Source organism: Haliaeetus albicilla, chromosome 20, assembly GCF_947461875.1.
Source record: "Haliaeetus albicilla chromosome 20, bHalAlb1.1, whole genome shotgun sequence".
NCBI lineage: Eukaryota > Metazoa > Chordata > Aves > Accipitriformes > Accipitridae > Haliaeetus > Haliaeetus albicilla.
The window spans coordinates 28,070,341-28,090,882 of NC_091502.1; the positions used below are offsets into that span (position 1 = coordinate 28,070,341).

Genomic DNA, 20,542 nt, shown 5'->3' on the forward strand with positions numbered 1-20,542 from the left:
GTGCAACAGGAGCTCACAGGCATAAGTGGACCCTCACGGCGCAGCTGATGATGGCTTATTACGGCAATTCTGAACTCATGACCTACCCAGGGATGCCAGATCTCATCCTGCTGCGTAGACCTGCGGGTTTCTTGGCAAGGCTTTCTGCTCCATTTCTTTCCTGTCCTCCAGATCACTGCATGTCTCATCTCCCCAGGTTTTTGGCTCAGTGTATCTTACAATAGCTGTTCACCCCTTTTACACCGGATTTCACCTGGAAGCTACTTCACAGTTGCACCAGATTTCACCTGGAAGCTACTTCACAGTTGCACCAGACTGCAAGTCTACCATCATACAGTGTGCACAGCTTATCCAGCTCTCAAACCTGGGAAAGAGCATACCCCACTTGGTAAGAGGCTAACCACCAACCGAGCAGCGCAGTTAGTTTGTCTGAGAGGAAACCACTGTATTGCATATATGTGAAAGGTAAAGCTGAGGCAAAGCCTACCTGCTGAAGCACCTGGCTCGCTCCAGTCTTCCCTTGCCACAGCCCTACCTGCTTGTGCTGCCTGTGGCACTGCCTGTGTCCAAGACTGCATCCCCGTAGCGCCAGACTGCAGCGCTGCCATCATCCCCTTTGTACTGGCTGAAGTGTCTGGACCTTCCTCGAGTTTTAACTGTCTGTACGTGCACCTTCACTGCATGTCTGCAGACAAGCACTTCTGAAAGCAGTATCTCAGTGCGCCAATGTCTATCATGTCATGCTCTAAACTCTCTTCTCCCTTTGCATTTATATTGTCTTAAAAAAAGTGGGGCATGCCCTTTCCACTAAAGCACTTGTTCCTGTACCAGGTGCTTTTTATAGACATCTTTTTCTCTCACTCCCCTGTGCCCCATGAAGGGCCTCTTTTTATATTGTTGAAGGCCTGTATATAATGTGCACACACAGACATCGGCACACATATTTACAGGCCTCTTTGTGTTTTTATAGACAGATCTGCATTTTCTGAGTCAGCCATCATCTTTATTGTCCAATCTGCTCTCCAACCTGCCAGCTCATTGCTGAAGCATGAGCACAGAATCCCAGAATGGCTGTGGTTGGCAGGGACCTCTGGAGATCATCCAGTCCAACCCCCTGCCCAAGCAGGGTCAGCCAGAGCTGGGTGCCCAGGACCATGTCCAGTTGGGTTTTGAAAATCTCCATGGAGGGAGAGTCAACAACCTCTCTGGGTAACCTGTGCCAATGCTTGACCATCCTCACAGTAAAAAAGTTTTTTAAATGGAACGTCTTTTTTTTATATATTTTTTTTTGGCACCTGTTGCCTCTTGTGCTTTCACTGGTTGCTACTGAGAAGAGTCTGGGTCCATCTACTTTACACCTTCCCTTCGGGTATTTATACAAATAGACACAAACACCTTGAGCCTTCTCTTCTCCAGGCTGAACAGTCCCAGCTCATAGCAGAGATGCTCCAGTCCCTTCATCATCTTTGCGGCCCTTCACTGGACTCTCTCCAGTATGTCCATCTCTCTCCTGTGCTGGAGAGCCCAGCACTGGACCCAGCACTCCAGCTGTGGTCTCACCAGTGCTGAGTAGAGGGGCAGGATCACCTCCTTCGACCTGCTGGCAACACTCATCCTGATGCAGCCCAGGATAACATTCGCCGCCTTTGCAGCAAGGGCACATTGCTGTTTCATTTTCAACTTGGTGTCCACCAGGACCCCCAGGTCCTTTTTTGCCAAGCTGTTTTCCAACTGGGTGACCCCCAGCATATAGTCTTGCACAGGGTTGTTCCTCCTCAGGTGCAGGACTTTGCACCTCCCCATGTTGAACTTTGTGAGGTTCCTGTCAGTCCATTTTGCCAGCTTGTCGAGGTCCCTCTGGATGGCAGCATGACCCTATGGCACATCAGCCACTCCTCCCAGTTTTGTATTGTTTGCAGAAAATTGGAGAGATTCTGTCAGTGGTTTCTTCAGTCTGCCACAACGCCAGCATCCTTCGCTGGACAAACTATCTGCTCCCAGGAAAATGAGACGCGGCCTTTTTGCATCTCCGGTCTTGGTCATTCCTGCAGAGATCTCAAAGGTGGAACCTCGAAGGCATCACTGTAAAGGTGCACAAGTTGACCCCTGCCGCGTCCCCAGAGGCTCTGTGAGCCTGTGCGAGTGTGCACACATGGTCTACATGTGTCTGTGTTTGTACACGTGCACTCACACACTCCCTTTTGCTGTCAGCAGAGTGATACAGGTAAAGCCCTGGCCTTACTTACCTCACTACATTTCCAGATCTGTCTACAAGCTCTTTTACTTGCCCCCTGCTCCAAGCACCCCTGGCCCATGGTGTGCCATTCCACTCACGCTTTCTTTGAGTCAGTTTGCTGGTTTATGCTAGCCGAGAACCCCCAGGGCTTTCTGCATTCCACATGCACTAGGACGGTGTTGGTGTCAAATGCTGAGAGGCTTTTGGGGACACACTGGCGAGCCAAACCTTGTCTCCTGTCCCTGTCTTTCACTGGCTCTATAGAATTGAGGATTGTTGACTGGAAGGAACTGAGCAGAAAGGGCAAACTCTGGCTTTTTATGGGTGATGCACAGTGTGTATATGAAATGGTCTGATGGGCAATTTTTCTGGACAGTAGTGCTTTGCATGAAGGTACAGATGACTGGCTGTACAGACACATCTGAAACAACAGCAGGCCCAGGTAGGCTTGCTCTCCATGCCAGGCGGCTGTATGTGGCTCGTTTCATACCTCACCAGCAGCTGCTATTGCAGAGGCATGGAGAAACGATGGGTGAAGCAAGCCTACCGTCATGGTTTGCATGGAGGTTGACCCAGCACATGCACCTGTAGGCTACCACAAACCACCCAGGGGATGGTCTCACGGGATGATCTATGTGACACTAGGACTGCTGGGGCCTGAGGGGCTCACCTTTCTCAATGGGGGAGAAGTATTTTTGCTCATGACTTGGAAGACCTTCAAACTAGGTTCAAAGGGGGAAAGGAACAAAATCAGGCTTACTGGTGATAAGCTATGGGGTGGCACAGCAATGTTTGAGGGACGGTGTGCTAGTGAGGGCTTTCACTCTGCTCCATGATGCGATGAATACACTACTGTGTTGCTGCAGGTGGATGGGGGACCATCATGGGCCTCTGGTGGTACAGTCACCCGCGGCCATGGCACAACCCACCCCTGCACACCTTCCCTGCCTGGGGGAGAGGCAGGACCGACAGCCCGCACCCTGCAGCACCCACGCACCATCACCATCTCCTGCAAGATGCCCTGGACCTGACAGCACTCCTGTTGCACACCCACAGCCAGGCGCTGAGCCAGCACACGCAGCACGGCACGGCAGGGCGCTCCTGGTGCCATGCACCGCGCCATCGCACACTTCAGGGGCTGGGAAGACTGGGCCCAGGATGCTACAAACCAGTTGGGCTGATGACAGTCCCTTCTGCTTTCAGGGTCAATTATTTACGGAGGCTGTATCCAGGATAGAGACGCAGTTGCTATGCAAAGCCTGGCTCAGCAGTGCCTGGACACTGCAGCCCAGCTCCTCTCTGAATCCTGGAGCCTCCTTATCCCTCTCTGGGGCTGCCTCAACATGGGTAAGAATGAGAACTTACCTAGAGAAGCTGGGCAGCACATGTGTTTGGGGAAAGGGAAGGCCGGGAAAACGTATGCTCTCCCATCTCCTCCGTTCCCAGCACACAGCCCTGAGGCTTCTAGCAGAACAGGGCCTCGCGCTGCTATTAGGCCTGCAGCAGGACCCACAGACACAAGGACAGGAGGCGGAAGCCATCTCCAACATGGACAATCTCAGGACCAAGCCCTGACCCTTGCAGCAGCTGCTGCTGGAGGAGCACGGAAAAGGTCCTCAGCTGTCTGCAGGATGGCCCGAAGGGAGGGGGGCCTGCCAGTCACCCTGCTGCTCTGCTGTCCTGCGAGCACTGCAGCAAAGGAGCAAGGGTGCCTGCTACGGCTGTGGCTGCGCTGTGCCCCGTAGGGCCACAGGTCCCAGGGAAGCAGCTGGAAATGTAGGTATGCACCTACCTGAGTGCAATGGCAGGGGAGCCTGCGCTGCCTTCCCACCGCTCTGCCTTCCAGCACCCATGCCACCTCCCTCTGGCACTGCTCCAGGGGGCAGGTCCCAAGAGCTGGGCCAGCAAGTAGTGCTACCCTCCCCACCACAGACATACCCCTGCCTGCGGCAGAGCTCAGGCCCCGTCTCATCTGGCTGTGGTCCACTTCCAGGTGCTGCCCAGACGGTTGCTGGCTGCTGCACCATCTCTCACTCTGCCCAACCCTGTCTGCTTCCCTCTGGCTGGATCAGAGCAGTGCAGAAGGAAAAAAAACCCACGTCTGCTCACAGCACTGCTCCCTCTCAGGCACAATGGGATGGAGCTACATCTTCCTAGGACAGCTTCGTGAGTCTATATGCCTGGCTAGCCATCAGGCTGTGCCACCTGTGGTACTGCCTGGCAAGATCTCCCCAACGCTGTGTGCTCAGTGCCTCGTGCACATTGCCAGCCCACTACTGTGCCCAAAATAAAGAAGCTGGAGTCCACAGACTATGGGACTCTTGGCAGAGGGCACTCCACCAGACCAGGGCATGTGCGTGCAGGAAGACAGAGCTGGTCTCTGAGGTCAGTGACTCTAAGGAAAGCCCCCACCCTCTGTACTTCTGCCTGCAATCAAACGGGATGGGCTGCAGCCACCAACTGCTCCCCCAGAAGGGACAAGCTCCAGGAAGGAAGGTCACAGGGAACAGCAGGGGTGGAGAAGAAGGCCCCAGGTACAGAAATAAATCGATATATTAGTGTGTACAAAACATGCTGCTTCATCTGTACAGTGCCCCAGCCGGGCGCAGGCTCCCCACAGGGAGTTCACACATATATAAATAAGGCCCAGACAGCTGCAAACAGTATTTACAGCCCGCGGGGGGGCTAGCGCCTGCTCTGGGGCCAGCCCCACCAAGACCAGCTGCTACACCCAGCCCGCGGGATCCTCCATCCCAGCCTGGACTGGCCAGGCTCATTTCAGGTCCACATCAAAGTCCAGCACCAGCAGCTTGGTCTCCTCTGTGCCATTGCGGCTGCCCACTGCACACACGAGCTTGGTGTTGGAGGCGCGGATGCGCCACACTACGCCCCCACTGCCCCCACTCTCCAGTGCAACTAGGTTGCGCACAAACTCGCCCGTCTTCAGGTCCCAGAGCTTGACGGTACCATCATCTGAGCTGGTCACCACAAACTTGGAGCTGAACTGTAAGCAGGTCACAGCACTCTGGTGCTTGCTGGGCCCTGGAAGCAGAGGGTATCTGTTAGTGCTCCTGTGCTCCCACCTCCAACCCCAGGCTCTTTAGCAGCACCCACTGCTGGGCAACATCTGCCCTGACCCTGCCATGTCCAGCAGCTAGGAGCAATATGAACCCTCTCCAACAGCCCTAGTGAGGGGAGCTGTTCCATCCTCCCGCACTTACCCTGCAGTGTTTGCAGGCACTGGCCTGTCTTGATGTCCCAGATCTTGACTGTGGAGTCAGCATTGCCAGATACAAGGATGTTGTCACGTAACTCCATGCCACTCGTGAGCGACTGGTGCCCCATGAGGGTGTGTAGGCAGTTTCCGCTCTCTACGTCCCACACTCGAATTGACGTGTCCAGAGAGCCACTCACGATGTGTGTCCCATCAAACTGCCAAGAGAGGGAGACAGATCAGCACGGCCTGCCCAGAAAGAGGAGTGTTCTTGGCAGTCTAGTGTCAGAGACTTGGGGCATGGCAGATTAAGTGATGTGCTCATGTCCCCTTTGGCTGATCAGGGTACACATGTGTTTGGCAGCATCTTCTCTCCAGGAAACAGACATGGGGTGTGTGTTCCCGCAGTGCATGTGTGTGTGTGTGGGTCAGGGTGGAGGGGCAGAGAGTGTCTCACCTGCAGGGAACAGACATGGCCTGTGTGTCCCTGCAGCATGTGCATGGGGTGGAGAGACAGCCTCTTACTTGCCAAAACAGGCAGGGCTCATGACTCTGCAGCACATGAGCGGGAGGGAAGGGGGAGCCAGGGTATTACCTGCAAGGAGTAGACGCGGTTCGTGTGTCCCTGCAGTGTGTGAGTGCAGCTCTCACTCTCGGGGTCCCACACTTTCACTGTGTAGTCATATGCACCGCTCACCACCTTGTGCCCGTCGTACTGCACACAGCGCACGGCAGCCACGTGCCCCATCAGCACATGCAGACATTGCCCAGTCTCAATGTCCCAGAGGCGCAGAGTGGCGTCCCGTGAGCCACTCACAACCCTGTGGGCAAGCGTGAGCTTGGAGCTTGATTATGTCGACTCTGGGTGTTGCTCATCTGAGATAACCCCAGACACACCAGCTTCCCCAAGGAGTAGCCCCCACTACTCAGATCAGCCCAAGCCCTGACCACCTCGGCACTTTCACCTGCCCTGTATCCCATGCCACAGACTGGCGCTGGCCCCTAATGCTTCTACAACTTCATCTGCCCCATTCCAGAGCCCAGACCAGGCCCCAAACACCATCACGCCCATACCTGTTCCCATGTAAGTGCATGCAGCGCACTGTGGACGTGTGCCCATACAGAGTGTGCACGCATTCGCCTGTGTCTGCATTCCACACTTTGAGTGTCCGGTCCGTGGAGCCACTGATGACAATGCTGTCCCTCATCTGGGAAGACCACACACCCCCTGTGTGGCCAACCAGTGTCTGCACACACTGCAAAGAACAAGATGTGAGACACTGGTTTGGGAAAGGCTGAACAACACAGCAAAAAAGAAAAGCAAAGTGTAGGACTTCCTCCAGGCAAGGGATCAGTAAGGCTCTTCAGGTCAGCAATCCACCTCCCTGCAGACAGACTCAGGCCCCCACCAGAGTCCTCTCTGTGATAATGATCACTTGCTGTTCTAAACCCAACTGAGTTTCTCGCCCTTTCTGGATCTCCAGGAAGGCAGTCTACACTTGTTGACTGCCAGTGAAAACACATGTGTGGCCAACTCTTGCTCATTTGTTACTGCACCAACAGACTTGTAGCTTAAGACAGCTCTTCCCACTGCTCCTGCAGCCACAGGATCTGTCAAATCCTCTCCCCAGTTACACTTTGCCAGAGAGAAGATAAACCCACCTAAAAGTCCACTATGCCTCTCACACCTCCACCCATTCCTGCAGCAATGCAGAGGATCAGCATGACTCCTGAGCGTGCCAGTGGAGCAGCCCTATGATGTTACTATGGACAACAGCTCACCTCCCCCGTGACAGCTGACCACACTTTGAGCGTATTGTCATCTGAGCCACTGACTATCCGGTTGCCACAGAACTGCAGGCAGGTAATGACATGGTCATCGTGTCCCTTCAGCACCTGCATGGAGAACAACACGAGTAAGGAGGGAGGTGAGGGCAGCTCAGAGCACTGGAGCCTGCCGAACCTTGGGCCTCAAAAGCAGCCTTTGAGAATGGCAGGGAAGCAGTAAATGCTGAGGGGAGGAAGAAGAGATGGGTCCCTGTAACACCTGCCACCTCCCTGCTGCTCCTCTGCTGGGCAGCAGCTACAGCAGGAGCCAGGAGGGCATTTGGCGGCTTCTGCTGCAGGACAGTGGGCTACCTGGGGACTCCAGAACATGGATGGACCCTCGTGGCTATTAAAGCTGCGCAAGCTATTAAGCTCAGAGCTGACGCTCTGTCCTAGATCAAAAACTGGCAGCCACCACCCAGAGCACATTTAGGACCTCAGCTCCATTTTCTACATGGTGGAAGGCAGGCAGCGCACAAACAGCTGTGCACCAGCTGCCACCTCCCCAACACGGTGATGTGCAAAGAGAGCAGCAAAGGTGAGCAATGACCAAGCAACATCTGCAGGCGGGCAGAGCTCAGGCAGGATCCCAGGGAAGGAGGAGGCAGGTCAGACAGACCTGGCCAAGCCACAAGGAGGGGCAGCATGAGGGCAAGCAGCAGCTCGGTGTGAAAACAAACCCAGAGCTGCCCTTTGCAGGGAACGTATTAAGCTTCCCTTCAGCCAGGGACAAGTACAGGGTGGATGTCCCTGGCGGCAGACGTCCCTGCTGGCAGCGTCCTGGAGAGCTCTGCTCACGGCAGGCACAGAGACGAGGGTGTTGGGGGTCTCAGGAAAGGGCTGCCTGGTGCCAATTTGCTGCTGGGGGGTGCAGCCCCTGCAGTGACGGCACCATGCAGAGCACTGCTGCTCACCTTGGGTGCCTCCAAGGCAGGGGCTTGGAGAAGGGCCTGGAACACCGTGGACCTGGAAAAAGTCTCCGGAGGTGGAGAGCAGCAGGACTGAGACTGTAACCTGAGAGAAGGGGTGGCTGGGGTTCTGCTCTCCCTGCCTGCTGGACAGGGATGAGGGGCAGGCAGGGACCTTGGCAGGGAGAGAACACCCAAGTGTTCTGGAGCCCTGTACCAGGGACAAGGCTTGGCTGAGCCCCAGAAGGGTTGTACCACTCCCTGGATGTCAAGGTTAGCTACGGCCTTGCCACAGGTGCTCAGAGAAAGGGTGAAGGAATGGAAACGCCCTTCTCTGGGGTCCAGGGTGACACTTTTTCTGCTGGCAGAACTGCAGCCCTGTACCATCCACTGTGGCAATCCCCGCGATCAGCTGTGCTGCCAGCCAGAGCACATGGGAAAGCTCCAAGCAAGCTGTGCTGTGGATCTGCTCTCTACAAGCAGGGACAGGAGTTGCAGGAAGCTGGCAGGACCTACAGCTCCAAATGACCTTTAAATTCAAAAATTGCCAGGTGAATGCCTCTGGCCTGTGCCTCCAGAAGACAGGTCAGGTTTGTGAATCTTTTCCCAAGGCACTTAGAAAATTCTTAGTGTTGTTCTCATCCTATTGGTCATGGTCATTTCTCAGCTACTTCCTTCCTGTACCAGCTTCCTACACGTCAAAGCTCTAGCATCTGGTTCTCAGCAAGGACTCCTGAAAGCACCCACCTTGGGGGCTTTAAGCTCCCCACTGCGCCAGTTCATGTCGATTTTGTGCTGCCGCATGAAGGCGAATTTCCAGGGGCTGTACATGAATCCAGGGCTCAGCAGGCGCCGCTTCCGCAAGTTCAAGGGCTCCTCAATGCCTGCAGGAGGAAAACACAGCGGATGCCTCACACTACACAGGTGGTCCGTGTCCTCACCCTATTAGGGAGCTAAGATGATGCACATACGTGGGAGTTGTGGGCTACCCCACCACAGATCCCAGCCACAATGTGCCACATGCCATATGGAGGAGGGGTCTTTACCTTCTTCACGGCATTTCTCTCTCCAAAGCAGGTTATCTTCAGCCAAGACCCTCCAGTAGCGACAGGTCTGGGCAGCACGGAGCAGGTCCCGAGGCTCCAAGAATGAGAGGACATAGAGTGCCAGCTGCAGGAGTGGAAGCCAAGTCACAAGGGCACAGTGGACTCCCATGGCTGGCAACTGCTGCCCAGTACCAGGGCCAGCCTGTCCCTTGCCTCAACTCACCTCCTTGGGCAGCAGGGAAATGAAGTCTCTCTGGAACTGGGGTTCAATGACCTGCATCATGTACTTGATTTGAGAAGGCTCGCAGCGGTCAATGAGCTCATCCAGAGCAAGCAGCTTCTCCGGGCCACTCCACCGCTGAGAAGAGGGACATCGGTCACGATGCCTGCACACACGGCAGGCTCTCACAGGCTCCCCTGTGGCTCTGTGCAGTGCCTATGCCCCCACCCCAACTTTAGCAGAGACACCAACCAGCACAGGCAAGACAGGCTAGCTGGACCTCTGGAGCAGACCAGGGCTCTGCTACCTAGATCCCAAGACACAGAGGAGCCACAGAGATGGTGTTGGGAGCTCCATGAGTCACATAAGATAGAACACAGGTGCTGTGTGATGGCAGACAAAGCAACACCACTCCAGGATGAAGGGGAGCAGGAGTGGGGCTAACGCCACTTCTGTGCTCCTTTACCTGAGGCAAAAACTCACTAGAAATCCACTGTGGGACCCGAACCCCTGCCTGTGGTGGGTTTCACACAGACAGAGTCCCTAGGGCTTGGTTCCCCTCCTGCCTGCCCATCAAACCCAAAGCTTCTCAGTGCCCTCTGAGGCAAGCCCTTTGGCAATGCTCCAGAGCCTACCTGGAAGGTGCGGAGCCAGTCCTGCAGCTCGGGAGGAGGGGCAACTGAGGGGATGCGACGGCGCCGTGCCTGGCCTGCTTTGGCGTTGCGCAGGTCCCCAAAGGTGGTGGTGGGACTGGGCATGCAGGGACCCAGTGTCCTGGACCGCAGCCGGGGAGACACCAAAGCAAAGGTGAGACATGCCAGTGCTACTCTGGGCCACACTGTGCAAACAGTTCTCAAAAGAGAGGTCCCCATAAACCACCAGCTGTGACCCTCCCACCAAGCTAACTCCCTTCCCCATCACTTCCACTGGGACCACAGCTACACATGCAGTCCCCTTAGCCCAGCCTGCTCTACAGAAGGACAGAATCACAGACTGGTTGAGGCTGGAGGCACCTCCAGAGGCCATCTGGTCCAAACGCCTGCTAAAGCAGGGCCACCCAGATGGCTTTTCTGTCTCTCCAAGGATGGAGACTCCACAATCTCAGCAGGACACCTAGATGACTGAGGGATGGGACTGGTAGAAGGAGGTCTTCCCACCCCCCAGGTCAGCTCATTGCTCAGCATGCAGAGCACCCATTTTACCTGCTGTACTCAGAGCCCTTGCACAGCTTTTTACCAGGGGAAAGGGCCCTGCCATCCAGGCCATTCTCCGACTTCCTCTTCATCTGCGAGGAGAAGACAAGTTAAAGTAGGCTGGAGCAGAGCCCTCTGTGCGCATTCTGGGTCACTGATTTTCTGCCAAAAGTGACAGAGTAGGAGACCCAGCCTAGCAAGTCTTCCAAGCCCACGCTCACGTAGGGGACCTGCAGAGGGAAGCTGAAGGCCACCTCCAGTAGCTGACCCGGGCATCAGCTGCAGCCCTGCACTCAGGGCTGGCCAGGGCTTCTCACCACAGTGCCCACGTCCCGCAGAAACCTCCCTGAGGCCTTTGCCTGACCCCCCAGCAGACTCCTGCTGCCCCAATTCAGGCTCTGCACTCCAACGCAGGGACCCCAGTGCAGAGCAGGGTGGCTCCACTGGGGCCTGGCACGGCTAGGGACTGCCAGCAGCACTCGGACAGACTGGGACAGTGCCTCCTTCCCCCAGCCCTAACAGCCAGGCAGGCTGACAACTGCTGAGCACAATCTGCACCGTGGGGCTCCCAGACCAGCCAGCACCCAGCTGACAGCCCCGAGCTCCCTGGCTGGCCCGCAGCAGCCCAGTGTGTCCTAGGGGTCTGCAGCAGCGACGACAGCCAGACAGACATTCCATACAGCAGCAGCTTGAAGTGCTACAGCATGCCATGGCCCACTCTGGCACCACTGCCACGGCAAGCAGTGGGTGCCGACAGGCTCCGAGGCCACCAGCTACCAGGTCGGGCCCACGGGCAACGTGCCAGCGTCAGCTCCTGCCAGGGAGTCACCAACCGCACGGGCAGCCCTACTCTTTGGGGTGAAGCCCTTGCCTCGGGCTGCACTCCCGGTGGGGTTACCTTGGGCCGCACGTGACGGAGGAGGCCACCATCCTCTGTCCGCTGCAGGTAGTCTATCCAGCGCTCTCCGATGGTGTAATAGAAGTAGACATTGCTGCCATCCTCTCCTTCCTCGCTGTAGCAGCTGCCCTCTTCCTCTTCTTCCTCCTCCTCCTCCTCCTGCTCCCCGCAAACTGTAGAGCTGACTGGCTCCTGCACCCGTTGCCCACTGGAGCCATCAGCCTCTGGTCCTGACCTTGGGCTCCCTTTCCCAGAGCGCTCCGGCTCCCAGGGGCCCGAAACATCCTCCTCCTCAGCTACCACCTACAACATAGGGAGAGGCAGGGTCAGGCCTGTCTGCTGCAGCTCTGCGCCCCAGCTCTCAGGGTGCCCTGGGGCCCGGGCTGGGGGACATGCTGGGGAGCTGAGGGGACTGCCAGTGAGACCAACGGCCCAAGGAATACAAGGGCTTCCCTCTGCAGTACAAAAGAGGGGGTGATGAGCTAAGCAGAGCCCGAGATGGGAAGACGGGAGCAGATGACTGAGCTAAGGTGCTCTCTGGGGTCAAGGGGCAGCTATGGCCAAGCACTATCTGGAGACAGGTCACTTCCCAGCCCCACAGGGAAGCACAGCTGCGATGTGACCAAATTACGTGGCAGCCGACAACTCTGTACCTGAGCAGAAAACACAAACACTGCAGGAGCATCAGTGTTGCTGAACAATGCCAAACTCGGGAGCACCAGCTCCACCTCTGCAGAGCGAGCCGTCTCCTGGCCTGCAGCTGGGAATAGCCCTCTTCCGCCCTTCAGTTGTCAAAACAGGGAGCAGAGCTACTGCGCACATGAGCTGCCATGTCAGGGCAGGACCCCAGCATCAGAAAGGAGGTGCATGCTGCATTTCAGCCCTCAGCACGGTGCAGAGGTCCCTTCGCCCTCCAGCCAATCTGACCAAGAGCAACAATTACTTGAGAGGTCGTGAGTAGTGTGTGCCCATCTAATGCCATCTGCACCCTTCCTCCCCAAAGCAGCACCGTGAGTAACACCAACAACAACAACAAAAAAAAAGCAGACGCATTCAGTAATTACTTGGCGGAAGCAGAACAACGCCCCTGTATCACATGGGAATGAGGAACTGTTTTCCAATACACCAATGAAACATTGCGATCAGCAGCCCAGTATAATTTGCACCTGAGTCCTAGAGAGTAGGGCAGATCGCTGGCCCACAGCAATTATTTTTGGTAAATCTTGGAATACAGGAGAAACTGCAAAGACCAGGAGAGTGTGAAAGTTGTGCCAAAACTGAGGAAGGTAGTAGAAAAACGAGTCTTTACGTAGCCTGACATCTGGCAATAGAGAGGCCAGTGCAGGATTCAAAAAGTACAAGATAAATGACGGGGACATGCTTTGTACCAGCTGATGAGACTTTTTGAAAATAGGTCTTTTTAAATAAAGTTGAGTTTATTCCTTGAAGTGTTACATTTGATTAAAAAAAGCAATTACATAAATCACATTGATGAGACGTACTCATAGACTTCTAAGCATTTGACCAGGGCACAGGCTTCTGATGAAAGCACTGGCAGGCCACAGCCTCTAAATGGTTTTTGGATGAGATGGCTTAGATCAAGAAAGAGCCAATGAACAGATCTCAAAATGTACCTGTTAATGGGAAACTGCAGATTTTCTGCTGATAGGCCTAGTACAGACCCGTAAGGAGGGGGGTGTGTGGAAAACCACAGTAGTCGATATTTGTTTTATTCATGATATGGGAGTAGACAAAATCTTTTCTGATTACATTTTAAGACTGACACTTGTGTAGGTAGCAAGGACAGGACAGTCACACGGTGTGATCTGCATCACTGGGTAAGCTAGGCTCACCCAAATTAAATGCATTTCAATACACCCAGAGACAATGTTCTCCACCTAAAGACAGGGAGAGCAGGGCCACCTAGGCACCAGGGAGTGTGCCTCCTATAAAGCTGAAAAGGATTGAGGGGTCGCACTCAGCACAAGCTTCAGGCTAAAAAGTCTGAACAGTGAAGAAGTGTGAGCAGGAAAGCAGTACTACCCCTTGTGTTGTCCTATACACTCAAGTCCTGCAATAGCCAATCCACATTTTTAAACAGAATGCTTAAAACTTGGAAGATATTGCTCTATCTCCTCCCCCAAATGATTAAAAATCTGGAGAAAATATTTTGTAGAAGAAAAGAAATGGAGAGTTTGTTTGGTCACAACAGAAGAATACACCTGGGGAACAAGAAAATCCTGCTGCTTTATAGGGCTCCTACCAAGCAGTGCAACATTTATCGCAGTTAGGGCTGGGTTTATTTCCATTTAGAAAGCAGGCCTCAGCACACATGTGCTTAAGCACCTAGCGCTGGACAGACTGCCCAGATCAAAGGCAGATTGGTCATCTCTTCACACCACCTAGTTAGACTGGACCCTGTTTGGCAGATGGGCTTGGAACAGGACTGGACTCTTGGGCAGAGAGGTGGTGGCCAGATGAGAAGACGCGACACAAGAGCCCATCTGGACACACCTTTTCAGGAGGGAGCACTGAACCCGGGTTTCTCAAGCACTTCCTCTGGCATCTAGAATTGGGGGTCACATCTAGGTCTTGGATGATAACACACCCTGCGACGACACTCCTGGGGCAGCAGGGGGACAGGACAGTCACTGACATCTCCCAGGCAGTAAAACACCTTCCAACAACCATCCTCCCCTGCCCACACAGCACGCTCAAGCTTGGCAGGGCAGAGCTGCTCTTAGGTGAGTGAATTTCCTCAGTCCCATGGACGGCAACGCAGGAAGATGCACTCCTGAAGAAGTCCCCAGAGCCGAGCTGGGTGTGTGCCAGCCCAAGCAGGCAGTGTGCTGGCTGCCGCTCTCCGCAGACAAGGCGGATGACAGGGTAGAGAGCTTGGCAAGAGACAGGGACTCTGGCCTCCTCAGCTGTCAGTCCAGGGGAAGACTCTCTCTCCACGCCCAGTTCTGGCCTCCAGCGATGAACAATTAGTGGAACTTAACAACTGCCTGCAGGAGACCTACAGATGGCTAGCTGCTCTGGGGCAGGGGAGGCAGCAGGAAGCCACGAGTGTCCTCTGGGGTCAAAGCATTTTTTCTATCCGGGATGTTGTGGCAGACGCATCACAGCAGCCAGAGCAGCTCCCAGCAAGGCTCTGTACTCAGGGGCCACCGCAGCCTCTGGCAGGACACCACAAAGCCAGCTGGGCCCGGAGTGTCTCAGCCTCCCTGACAGGATACTCCCCAAAGCCAGCTGCCACCTTACAGGGAGACTGCGGACAGATCGCTCAGCTGTTTGAAAGGGCACAGCATTCTTTGGGCCTCCCCATTCCAGTGCCCAAAGCAGATATGACTCCTCCCCTGTCACTCTACCACTCTACCTTCTCCCAGTGCAAGATCCCCCTCCCTAATTCCTGCACTGCTGGAGGGAGGATCACCTCCGTATCAGGTAGGCAAGGGAATTCTACCTTTCTTTTCCTACCTGAGGCGCAGGAGCTTTACTGTCCCCCTGCAGACCAGGGCTCACCCTCGCAGCTTCCTCACTGCTTGGCCTCCTCCTGCAAGTCATCCGCTGACTGTTCAGCTCCAAGATGCGGGTGGTGATGCCTTTGACATGGAGAAGATCATCGAGTGAGTTGAAGCCCTTCAGTTCCTGTCAGGAGAGAAGATTCGATATAGAGCTGAGAAACCCAGGCACCAGCCTCAAAGCAGGACCAAGCTTACTCACACCCTCCTCAGACTGGCTCTCTTTCTCAGCCGGTCCAGACCTACCAGCTTGCATCTCACTTACAACCACCTGCTCCCTTTAGGCCTTCAGGGTAAAGAGGGTTGGGGTGCCACAGCAGGGTGATGCCTTTGTACTGCAAGTCCTTGTTACTGCTCCCATCCACGGTAAGGGATGCCTTATGCCCAAAACAGCTGTTCCCATGTAATCCCTCCTGTTTCCACAAACTTTTCCTGCCCTGAGCGACAACTGCAATGACTGCAAGGAATGGGCAACAGCACCAGAGCTGCTACTAACAAGGCGAGTAGCGGCCCCAACAGCAAAGGCTAGAAGCTCAGAAAGGGGAATTGTGCCTTCCAGCTGACTAGTACCAAGACTGGGAGTGTTCCCTGGCCCACACAGTCAATATTCCTTGTCTGCGGCTCCAGGGAATGGCAACAGCCCCTGCCTCCTGACAGGCACAGGCGTGTCCGTGTGCAAGGCACCCACCATCCTGCAAAACACCAGGTCAAGTGCTGCCGAGTCCTGCACTCAGAACCACGTGTTGCCACCAATCGTACCTACACACCGCACAGACTGCAAGCGGCTTCTGCCACAGGCCTAAAGGGCCTAAGCCCAACTGGGACGGCCTTGCTGTTACCAAGGGGGCAGGACTCCAGGGTTGAAAGCATCCACCCTTTCCGACTAACACAAACATCAGGGCCAAGACAAGGTTCCGACCATCCTTTCAAATCCATCATGCACCATTTTGAGGCACTTCTGCTGCTTCTCCCCTATAAATGGTTTTACCAAAAAGCACAATTCTAGTGATGCACCCCACTTCTGTGAAGCCATCCTCACCTGTTCTCACACCAGCAGTCCTTTTGTTTAAATGGCTCTTCCACCTCCCCAGTATTTATGTTCCTGCTGTATTTACAGCTGGTGACCCTGCACCCCTCAGCCTCCTCTTTTCCAGGCCAAAAAAAGTCAAGCTCTTCTAGTCTTGCCTTGTCAAGCCAGCCTCCCCTTCCCCCAACTTCTCCTGCCTCGCTCCTCTGCCCATTTCAACACGGATGCCATATTCCAGCTGCGATCTTACCAGTTCTTCATGGCATTCATTAATGGCAAAAAGGTGGCATTGATCTTCCCGTCACTGCGAAAAAGCGCCACGGCAGATACAGCCAACTATCATGCTTACCTTTTCTGTGGCCGTGTCACCCTGGCAGCTCAGTCATCCTGTCAGTGGCTACCACACGCAGGCTTTTCTCCTACTCTGTCATTTCCAAACGACAGAGCTGAACACTCAACCCCGGGGGAGTGGCAGGATTTCCAGCCCAGCATGACCATACCAGACGGGCTTCTACCCCTTCCTGCTCCTGCCCGTTCCACCCAGGAACGCGTTTTTTTCTGCTCTCGGCACTCACCATCACCTGCTACCTGCCCCGGAGACTCTGCCCCAAGCCCCAGAGCCAAGGGGACGGCGCAGCCGGGCCGGCCCGCCTGTGCAAGGGAAGAGCTCTGCCCCCGGGGACCGCTGACCCGACCAGCGCCAGGAGGCTGCCCCACTCCGCGGCTGCCTGCGGGCCTCGCCCGGCACACAGCGAGCCGGTAAAGCCTCCCTCGGCCCCGGTTCCAGCGGCGGCCCTCACCCTGGGGAGCGGCCACGCCCGGGCGCGGCTGCGGACAGCGAGGAAAACCGGCGCTGCCCGCTCCCCGGCTCCCGGGGCCGCCGGGCCAGGGAGGCAGTCGGTTGCCCCGGGGCCGGGCAGCGCAGCCCAGGCCATCCCCGGGCGGGGCGGCTTCGTCCGGCACCGGCACCTCCGTATCCGCTTCCCCGCGGCAGCGGCACGGCCCAGGCGCCCCGCTCCGCGCCCTGCGCTATCCCCGCCGGCTCCAGCGGCCGCCCCCTCCCTACCTCCTGGGCCGGGTCCCCGCCGCCCACCCGCCCAGGCCCGGCCGCTCAGCAGCGGCACCGGGCCGCCGCCGCCCCCGCCCGCACCTCTCTCTTCCGCACGATGCCGCGGGCGCGGCGGCGGCCGATGCCGCTGAGCGCGCCCTCGAGCTCGGCCACGCCGGCGCGGTTGATGTCCAGCTTCCCCCCGCCGGGGCCCGGGCCGCCCGGCCCCGACATCCCCCGGCAGGAAATGCCGCCGCGCAGGCCCCGCGCGCACTGCGCAGGCCCCGTGGCGCCCCGCCTCCCCCCCACCCCGCCCACTCCCCTCCCCGGGACGCCAGAGCCGTGCGGAAAGAGCGGCTTTATTAGGAACTGCGCCTGCGCGGGGCGGGGCCGCGCCGCCCCGCCCTCAGCGGCGCTTGTAGAGGCAGGGCCGGAGGCGCAGGCCGGGCGCGGGGCGGTGGCAGCGGGGGGGACCGGTCTTGGCGAACTCCAGCAGGTGGAAGAAGGCGTTGGAGAGGTCCTGGGGCAGCACCGCCTCAGCGCCTGGACCTCCCCGCGGGAGCCGGGACCGCCAACCTGCTCCCGGGCTCCAACACCACCTCCCGCGGCCCCCCCCACCCACATCCCCACTGGGCCCCGGCTTCCCCCGACCCCATCCCAGACCCCAGCACCTCAGTCCCAGCAGGCCCCGGCTCCCCTAGACCCCAGCACCACGACCCCCGCTGCACCCCGGGTATGCCTAACCCCCATGCCACAACCCCCACGGGCCCCCCCCTCCCCCAGACCCCAGCACCGCTGGCCCCCACAGCTCCCTCAGACCTCAGCACCACAGCCCCTGCGTGCTCTGGGTCCCCCACTACCCCCATCCACCATCACTGCCCCTGGGCCCACTCCCTGCTGGCACCAAGCTGGACTCTAGCTCCCCCCTACAACCATACTCTGTCCCAGACCCCAGCACTGCAGCCCCCAGGTTCCCCCAAACCCCCATATGCTGTCACCACCCCCAGGCCTGCTCCCTGCTGGCACCAGGCTGGGCCATGCTGCCCTGCCCTGCTGCCAGAGCAGGAAGGCTGGTCTCTGGCTGCCAGTGCACCTAGCACTGGGCACATCTGAGGACACACCTTGGAGATGCTTTTGAAGCCCAGCTGAGCCACGGCGTTCACAAAAGCTCGGGTGTCCTCGAAGCGGCTGGCCACCTCTGCCACCATCAGGGTTCCCCTGCGGAACACCCCAGCCCTGAGTGGTGGCAGCACCTCCCTGGCCACGGCCCAGTGCCTCCGCCCCTCACCGCCAACCTGCGCCTCCCCACTCACCCTGATGCCTCCTGGCCCCCGTGCGCATTTCTGCCTACCCCTGCTTCAGCACGCGGTTGGCCTCTTCCAGGATCTCCTGCAGGTTGGTGCCCATCAGCGCCAGGCAGAACACTGCAACATCCACCGACTCGGCCGCCAAAGGCACCTGCCAGACACCAGCCGGGATGCCCGCCCCAGGAGGAGGAGGAGGATGGCGATGGTGATGGGGCAGCCCTTCCGTGCTTTGCTGCTTCCCAGGCTCTTGGATTCAACCCAGCATCTTCTCTGAGGAGCCTGCAGACGGGAGGTGCCCCAGTTTTCCGAACAGAGATGTGTTCCTTCTTGCATACAGGACCCTCAGGATCCCTGAGCACAACTCCTGTCCCCCCCAACCCCTACCAACAGCCTGGGGAGTGGGTTGCACGCATTGCCACCGTCCCCTCCCCATGGAGCTGTCATCCCTCACCCCATCCTCTCTGTGCCACCCGGCCCCCCTACCTTGGCCATGTCACAGACGGTGACCAGTGGGCTGAGAGGGACCAGGTCAAAGGAGTGCACCTTGTTCCTGACGCTGCTCGCAATCTTGCAGTCACCGCACCCAAAGTCCGCCACCACCAGCGAGGCTGGCCTGGGGGGGGAGTGGGGGCTCAGAACGCCCCTTGCCACTCCCCTCACCACCTCCTCGGGTTCCCTGCGGCTTGGGGGCAGCCCTGGGCCTGGTGCTTCCCGCTTCTGCCCGCTCCCGCTCACCGCCGGCGCAGGTAGCGGATGATGCGATTCACGGGGTTCTCTGGCCAGCGCCTCACTTGCTGAGCAAAGCCGCGATGGTAGATCTCGAATGCTTCGGGGTCGCTCTGGAAAAGCCGTGCCGCTTCCTGGCTGGTGGAGGTGTAGAGCTGCTGGTTGATGTACCGGAACCGGGCAGACAGCAGCCGCTCCTCCATCCGCGCCCGCAGGGCCGCCGACCGTCCCGCAGGCGCCGCTTCTGGGCCAGGCGGTCCCGCCTGCCTGCCCCGGCCCTGCTCCCCGCCGGGCCCCGCCAGGAGCTCCTTCTTCTGCTGCTGCTTGCTCCTCCGCTGCCTCCTGCTCGGCCTCCACGCCATCCCCCCGGCTGCAACCCCCGTCCGCAGCGCCCCGGGCTCGGCGCTCCCCCGGCGCCGCTCCGCCGGCAGCTCGGCCGACGCGTCTGGGGGCGGGGGAGGACCCAGAGGGAAGTCAGGGCGGCGGCGGACGGCTCCCGGCCCCGCTCCTGGGACCCCCGGCAGGCCCGGCCTGCCCCGGGAGCCGGCCCCGTCGGGCGGGCGGCGGTACCTCTATCCGGGCGCAGTCCGCTCCGCTGCGGCTCCCGCTCCGCCTGGGGCTCCCCGGAGCCGGCCGGGCGCCCCTCCGCCGCCGCAGCCCGGCGCCCGGCGGCCTGCCTCCGCTCCCCGGGCCGCTTCCGCGCCGGCTCGCCATCCCGGCCGGCCTCGGCCGCGCAGTCCCCCGGCAGCCGCCGGCGCCGCTTCCCCGCCGCTGCCGCGGGGACCTGTGGAGGGCGGGGGACCGGTCACCTCCCCCGCGCCCAGGCACCGGCCCGCCGAGGCCTCCCTGCGCGCACCCCTTACCGGCCAGCCCAGGCCCTCGGGGGCGCCGTGGGGCCCCGCCCGGGCCCGAGCCCGAACCCGAGCGCGGCCCTCCGCCCCGTCGTTCCACTCCTCCTCTGCGAACATGGCCCAGCGGCCGCGAGGCCCACCTGGGCCGGGAACGGCGACTGCGGCGCGGCCCAGCCCCGCTGCCGTTACCCACGTGTACCTCGCCGGGCTATCTGCGCGGAGGGCCCAGAGCGGCCCCGGCAGCACCTGCCGAAACACCGCCACCCTGCGGACGGGAGGCCGAGGAGCCTGGCAGCGCGGGGTAGTGCCGCGGGCGCCCCGCCCCAGCCCCTTCGCCCCGCCCTCGGCGCCGCGCGCCCCGCCCCTGCCCAGGTCGCCCCGCCCCAGCCTGATTCGCCCCGCCCCCAGCCCCCTTCGCCCTGCCCCTGCCCGGCTCGCCCCGCCCCAGCTCCGTGCGCCCCGGCCGGCGCCCCCCGCCGCCTGCCCAGGCTGCGTGCCCGGTCTCGCCGCGCCCGGT

At 58.6% G+C, this 20,542-nt stretch overlaps 1 protein-coding gene across 7 annotated transcripts; it reads right to left on the reverse strand.

Annotated features, from left to right (window-relative positions):
- Positions 1-4,771: 4,771 nt before the first annotated feature.
- RRP8 (ribosomal RNA processing 8) lies at positions 4,772-20,424 on the reverse strand. Of its 7 annotated transcripts, XM_069808785.1 has the most exons (18): positions 20,038-20,424; positions 19,745-19,958; positions 19,184-19,619; positions 18,932-19,061; positions 18,493-18,599; positions 18,263-18,359; positions 15,023-15,193; positions 11,543-11,845; positions 10,654-10,736; positions 10,087-10,225; positions 9,455-9,589; positions 9,232-9,355; positions 8,933-9,069; positions 7,233-7,346; positions 6,525-6,706; positions 6,046-6,271; positions 5,458-5,668; positions 4,772-5,278 (listed from the first exon to the last, which is right to left on the reverse strand). In XM_069808785.1, exons 1-18 carry the CDS (start codon positions 20,140-20,142, stop codon positions 5,010-5,012), a joined length of 3,183 nt encoding a protein of 1,060 aa, XP_069664886.1. In that variant the 5' UTR covers positions 20,143-20,424; the 3' UTR covers positions 4,772-5,009. The 7 variants fall into 7 exon arrangements, with proteins under 7 accessions (XP_069664886.1, XP_069664887.1, XP_069664888.1 ...); XM_069808786.1 differs by lacking the exons at positions 19,745-19,958; positions 20,038-20,424 and having other exon boundaries at positions 15,068-15,193; positions 19,184-19,431; XM_069808787.1 differs by lacking the exons at positions 19,745-19,958; positions 20,038-20,424 and having other exon boundaries at positions 18,493-18,727; positions 19,184-19,203.
- Positions 20,425-20,542: the final 118 nt, after the last annotated feature.

Coding starts and splice junctions, on each gene's coding strand:
- RRP8 (XM_069808785.1), bottom strand. CDS start 20,142: ATGTTCGCAGAGGAGGAGTGGAACGACGGGGCGGAGGGCCGCGCTCGG. Junction 18,360..18,492: donor AACCGCGTGCTGAAGCAGGG/GTAGGCAGAAAT, acceptor GGTGTTCCGCAG/GGGAACCCTGATGGTGGCAG. Junction 9,070..9,231: donor AGAGAAATGCCGTGAAGAAG/GTAAAGACCCCT, acceptor TTCCTCCTGCAG/GCATTGAGGAGCCCTTGAAC.